This window comes from Lipophrys pholis (genome assembly GCF_963383615.2).
Source record: "Lipophrys pholis genome assembly, chromosome: 1".
In the NCBI taxonomy this organism is placed as follows: Eukaryota; Metazoa; Chordata; class Actinopteri; order Blenniiformes; family Blenniidae; genus Lipophrys; species Lipophrys pholis.
Window position 1 is genome coordinate 55,601,001 of NC_137635.1, and position 6,754 is coordinate 55,607,754.

The 6,754-nt window shown below is 49.6% G+C and overlaps 1 protein-coding gene across 1 annotated transcript in view; it reads right to left on the minus strand.

Annotated features, from left to right (window-relative positions):
• Nucleotides 1-6,754, minus strand: part of LOC308116724 (acid-sensing ion channel 1C) — a gene marked incomplete at its 5' end in the record, with an annotated part of 31,266 nt that overhangs the window by 24,293 nt on the left and 219 nt on the right. Inside the window, one exon of the mRNA XM_080475070.1 lies at nt 6,419-6,754. This exon is cut by the window's right edge and continues 219 nt beyond it. Coding sequence (XP_080331196.1) covers nt 6,419-6,754 — 336 coding nt within the window. The remainder of the gene's footprint in view (nt 1-6,418) is intronic.

A 6,754-nucleotide genomic window follows, 5' to 3' on the forward strand; every position in this document is an offset into this window, starting at 1 on the left:
GCCGCCAGCCGGGCCGCCAGCCGGGCCGCCAGCCGGGCCCCCACCCGGCCACCGCGATATCCCAACCTCCACTAATCCAACAGCGAATAGGGAAGGAGCACCGCAACCCAGCCCCCCCACGAGCGCCACGCCCGAGGGAGCGCGCCCCCCGCATTCCAGCCACACTCACCCCGGGCCGGGGCTCCCCCCAGTGGGAGGAGCTGGGGGGAGCCCCGCCTGACTTCATGGGGATCAATTCTGACAAAACAACAAATCAATTAAATCTCAACAGACGACAGAGTTCAGCAAATTATTACTGTGATCGGTGCAGTGGTTCAGTGATCAGTGCAGTGGTTCAGTGTTCGGTGGTTCAGTGTTCGGTGGTTCAGTGATCGGTGGTTCAGTGTTCGGTGCAGTGGTTTCTTGATGCTCACCAGCAGACGACGTGAGTCCACAAGACTTCTGAGAAAGCAACACTTTCCTCACCATCAATTTACCACCACTGTAATCTGATTACATTTACTCTGTACTGAATATGATCTGATGGTCGAAGGAGGCGGTTTGTACAGGATGGAGGTGATTTGAGACCATACACACACACACACACACACACACACACACACACACACACACACATGCGCACGCACACACACACATGCGCACGCACACACACACACACACACAGTAGCGAATGTAGCATTAGCTGTGATTAGCATTAGTATGTTTCTATCATGCTAATGCTAAACAGACATATTGCGACCTGCTGCTGTCACCTCCACCTCTCTGCTGTCACCTCCACCTCTCTGCTGTCACCTCCACCTCTGTACTGTCACCTCCACCTCTCTGCTGTCACCTCCACCTTTCTGCAGGCAGCAGAACCTCCACCATTCCTCTGATAGCTGCGAGTCCAGATCATGAAACTACTGCTGAGCTCCTCCAGCACCACCTGCTGATCCTCCAGCACCACTGCAGTTACTGCAAGTAAATGCTGTTTAACTTTAGTAATCAATTACTCATATATATATATATATATATATATATATATATATATATATATATATATATATATATATATATATATATATGTGTGTATTTGTGTTCCCTTCTCTGCCCCTCATATCCAATAAACAATATATTTTGAAATACATAGTATGACATATTTTGACCGTGGTGTCACATGACCCCGCCCCCCCATCAGACGGTGAATAGTGATAAAGATTTATTTATCACACTTTAACATTTCTTTAAGCTGCAGTCAGGATTTGATCAGAAAAGAACAAAGAAATGAAAACGAGTTTAGATTCATTTAGATTGAGTAAAGTTAGAAAGTGTAACTCTATACTTTCTGATGATCTTCTCACTGTTAAAATATGAACGCATCCACAGCAGCAGTGGTTAGCATTAGCACGTCCACATGCAGTGGACACAGGCAGTGGACACAGGCAGTGGACACAGGCAGTGGACACAGTAGAAACGTGGTGGTTTAATGCACATGAAACCTGCTTCAGACGAGTCTGTGTCCAGACTAGAGAGCATCTTCCTCCTCTAACATCAGATTATAGAGCATCTTCCTCCTCTAACATCAGATTATAGAGCATCTTCCTCCTCTAACATCAGATTATAGAGCATCTTCCTCCTCTAACATCAGATTAGAGAGCATCTTCCTCCTCTAACATCAGATTATAGAGCAACTTCCTCCTCTAACATCAGATTATAGAGCAACTTCCTCCTCTAACATCAGATTAGAGAGCATCTTCCTCCTCTAACATCAGATTATAGAGCATCTTCCTCCTCTAACATCAGATTATAGAGCAACTTCCTCCTCTAACATCAGATTAGAGAGCATCTTCCTCCTGTAACATCAGATTATAGAGCAACTTCCTCCTCTAACATCAGATTAGAGAGCACCTTCCTCCTCTAACATCAGATTATAGAGCATCTTCCTCCTCTAACATCAGATTAGAGAGCAACTTCCTCCTCTAACATCAGATTATAGAGCATCTTCCTCCTCTAACATCAGATTAGAGAGCATCTTCCTCCTCTAACATCAGATTATAGAGCATCTCCCTCCTCTAACATCAGATTAGAGAGCATCTTCCTCCTCTAACATCAGATTATAGAGCAACTTCCTCCTCTAACATCAGATTATGGAGCAACTTCCTCCTCTAACATCAGATTATAGAGCATCTGACCCACACAGTGCTTCTACTCTGTTGGTATGAATAAAGATTTGGTGCAGTAGAGTCGACAGGACATGACAACATGTGTATGAGCTCTGAGCAGCAGCTCCGTTAAGTCATTACACTCCTCTCTGTACCCGTACTCGTAGCTGTAATCAGTTACTGCTGCTTTCCTGGTTCAACTGACTGTGGCGATGTGCTGCGACCTGATTGGTGGAGGCAGCAGTGGCGCCAGTCTCACTGATGATCACCATGGCAACAGACTGGCCCAAGGTAGCAGAGGAGCTGGTTCCTCCACAGTGATTACAGCCACTTAATGAAGGTGTGTGTGTGTGTGTGTGTGTGTGTGTGTGTGTGTGTGTGTGTGTGTGTGTGTGTGTGTGTGTGTGTGTGTGTGTGTGTGTGTGTGTGTGTGTGTGTGTGTGTGTGTGTGTGTGTGTGTGTGTGTGTGTGTGTGTGTGTGGTTTGGCAGGGAAACATCTGGATGAAGCAACACGCTGAGTTTGTGTTTCACGTTGACTCTTGATAAAATCAGTCAACTATCGTTTCTGATGCTTTGATGGTCGCATCACTTCCTGCTGCTTTTCTATTGGCTGTTAGCAGCTGCAGCTTGTTCTGGGATTATGGAACTGTACGATGCGTGAGAGTTATAGAAACATGGAAGCCTTTTAGACTTGTGACTGTCAGAGGAGGAGCGCCGGACATCTTTGGTTGCCATGACAACAGTGAGACATGAAACCAGCGTTAGAAATCCAAAATGCAACGGAGCTGAATGAGGACACCAGGACACCAGGACACCAGGACACTAGGACACCAGGACACTAGGACACCAGGACACCAGGACACTAGGACACTAGGACACCAGGACACTAGGACACTAGGACACTAGGACACCAGGACACCAGGACACTAGGACACTAGGACACCAGGACACTAGGACACCAGGACACCAGGACACCAGGACACTAGGACACCAGGACACCAGGACACCAGGACACTAGGACACCAGGACACTAGGACACCAGGACACCAGGACACTAGGACACCAGGACACCAGGACACTAGGACACTAGGACACCACTTCACTACACAACTGTAAAGCTGGAAACATCCCGGAGATCAATAGGAGGAAGAGGAGCTGACTCTTCCTCTCATACTCCTCCTCTCTGACTCCTCCTCTCTGACTCCTCCTCTGACTCCTCCTCTCTGACTCCTCCTCTCTGACTCTTCCTCTCATACTCCTCCTCTCTGACTCCTCCTCTGACTCCTCCTCTCTGACTCCTCCTCTCTGACTCCTCCTCTCTGACTCCTCCTCTCTGACTCCTCCTCTGACTCCTCCTCTCTGACTCCTCCTCTCTGACTCCCTCTCTCTGAATCCTCCTCTCTGACTCTTCCTCTCATACTCCTCCTCTCTGACTCCTCCTCTCTGACTCCTCCTCTGACTCCTCCTCTCTGACTCCTCCTCTCTGACTCCTCCTCTCTGACTCCTCCTCTGACTCCTCCTCTCTGACTCCTCCTCTCTGACTCCCTCTCTCTGAATCCTCCTCTCTGGCTCCTCCTCTCTGACTCCTCCTCTCTGACTCCTCCTCTCTGACTCCTCCTCTCTGACTCCTCCTCTCTGACTCCTCCTTTGACTCCAACAACACTCGGATAACTTCCTGTTTAAAACTGTAAACCTTCACAAGCTCATCAAACATGACTCAGCACATTGCTCTCCTCCGTGTGTGTGTGTGTGTGTGTGTGTGTGTGTGTGTGTGTGTGTGTGTGTGTGTGTGTGTGTGTGTGTGTGTGTGTGTGTGTGTGTGTGTGTGTGTGTTGTTAAAGGATGACTCATTGTTTCATAACTCAATGCGGTGGTTTATGAAAGTTCAAAAACAACAGACGAAGTTCATTTCATCAAAAACGTCTGAAACCTACTGCTCTGCACAACCTGCTGCTCCGCTAAACCTGCTGCTCTGCACAACCTGCTGCTCTGCACAACCTGCTGCTCCGCTAAACCTGCTGCTCTGCACAACCTGCTGCTCTGCTAAACCTGCTGCTCCGCTAAACCTACTGCTCTGCACAACCTGCTGCTCTGCACAACCTGCTGCTCTGCACAACCTGCTGCTCCGCTAAACCTGCTCCTCCGCTAAACCTGCTAAACATGCTAAACTCCTAAACCTGCTGCTCTGCACAACCTGCTGCTCCGCTAAACCTGCTGCTCCGCTAAACCTGCTGCTCTGCACAACCTGCTGCTCCGCTAAACCTGCTAAACTCCTAAACCTGCTGCTCTGCACAACCTGCTGCTCCGCTAAACCTGCTGCTCCGCTAAACCTGCTGCTCTGCAAAACCTGCTGCTCTGCACAACCTGCTGCTCCGCCAAACATGCTAAACATGCTAAACATGCTAAACTCCTAAACCTGCTGCTCTGCTAAACATGCTGCTCCGCTAAACCTGCTGCTCCACTAAACATGCTGTTCCGCACAACCTGCTGCTCTGCTAAACCTGCTGCTCCGCTAAACCTGCTAAACTCCTAAACATGCTCCTCCGCTAAACCTGCTGCTCTGCACAACCTCCTGCTCTGCTAATTATGCTGCTCCACCAAATGTGATGCTCAAGTGTTTTTGCATTCAAACATTACACCCTGAATGGCAGGCACGCACACACGCACACACGCACACGCACACACACACACGCACACGCACACACACACACACGCACACACACACACGCACACGCACACACACACACACGCACACACGCACACACACGCACACGCACACACAGGTTTGTTTTCATAGAGGTGTGATAATGAGTAGTTTGTACAGTGACACGTTTTTTCAGGTTTTACAGCCGAACATCACAAAACGTGTGTAATTCCATCTGCCGACGCACACCTTAATACACCTTAATACACCTTAATACACCTTAATACACCTTAATACACCTTAATACACGTTAATACACCTTAATACACCTTAATACACCTTAATACACCTTAATACACCTTAATAACGTTAATACACCTTAATACACGTTAATATACCTTAATAACGAATATTGTTTTTATAACTCAGGATTAGACTTCACCACGTAAACCACCCCCACCTCCAGAACGCCACAGAGCTCCACCTCCAGAGCTCTGCCTCCACCTCCACCTCTACCGAGCTCCAGCTCCAGAACTCCACCCCTACACAGTTTCACCTCCAGAACGACACCTCCAACTCTTCACCTCTCCTCCACCTCTCCTCCACCTCTCCTCCACCTCTCCACCTCTTCTCCACCTCTCCACCACCTCTGAATCTGATCTGAATCCACCTGCACAGGTGGAAGTCGTCACGCACACACAGTGTTTCAGAATCACGCAGCCCTTCAGGGATCCAAACATACAACATGTGGCCAACTCGGGCTCGAGGGTACTCCAGTACCTGGACAGGACGGGTCAAGAATTGAACCTACCACAGTCTGGACAGGAAGTCGACCCGCCGTCCACCACAGTCTGGACAGGAAGCCAGACGATCACACGCCTCACATGCTAACATCACTGTTACGTTTCAGACCGTCAGGTAAAGCTGAAACTGCTAACGATGCCACATTAGCATCATCAGCGTGGGTTCAACATGCTAATTTAGCATTGTTAGCTGCTAATATGCTACTGTAGCATCAGTAGCCTCTAACATGCCAATGTAGCCAGTTAGCTGCTACATGCTAACGTAGCTAGTTAGCGGGATCCTGTTAAAACAGCAGATAGTGAACAATCTGCAGCGTCATGCTCCTGACGGTGGAACAGGAAGTAACTGGACGTGTCCTCGTCCTCCTGCAGGAGGATCAGTGAGCAGCTTGATTCCAGACAAACTGCAGGAAGCTTCTGTTGGACCTCCTGTCCCACTGAGAGCTCAGAGTGACGAACTGATGCTGTGTCTCCTGGTGACTCAGAACGTCCTCCACTGGTTTCACTGACTTCCTGTTGGCCTGCAGTGAATCAGCGACACCAACACACTGGGTCCACAGTAATCCCAGTTAAAAAGGTCAAACCTGGCACTGAGAGAAAGTTGATCCACAAAAACTGTCTAGAACCAAACAGAACCGAACCGCTGTGAGACGTCAGAGAGTCTCACCTCGTCATGTTTCCTGTACCAACGTGTGAACAGAACCTTGGAACCAGCCGAGCGGCGGCTCATGGTGCCGAGCGGCGGCTCATGGTGCCGAGCGGCGGCTCATGGTGCCGAGCGGCGGCGCTGAGCGTGGCGTGGAGGCGTGGAGGCCGGGCAGTGACTCACCGTGGTGAAGTTGAGTGTGAAGCAGTCCTCTCCTCGGAAGGTGCACTGCAGCAGCATGTCTCCGATGTTGTGGCCCGTTCGGTTGTAGAAATCCGTCATGTTGAAGAGTTTGGGCTTGAAGTTCTGGAAGTTGGCCTTGTCCCTGAGGGCGGCCAGAACCTCGGGCTCAGCCAGGTGTGGGTTGGCGATCTGGTAGTTGTTGTTGAGGAGGGCCAGCAGCTCCCCCACGTGGTACAAGTCATTCTTGGTGATTTTGGAAAAGCGGAACTCGTTGAGGTTGCAGAAGGTGATGGCGGGGAAGGTGAGGTTGGTCGCCGCCACCTCGTCCAGCTTGGT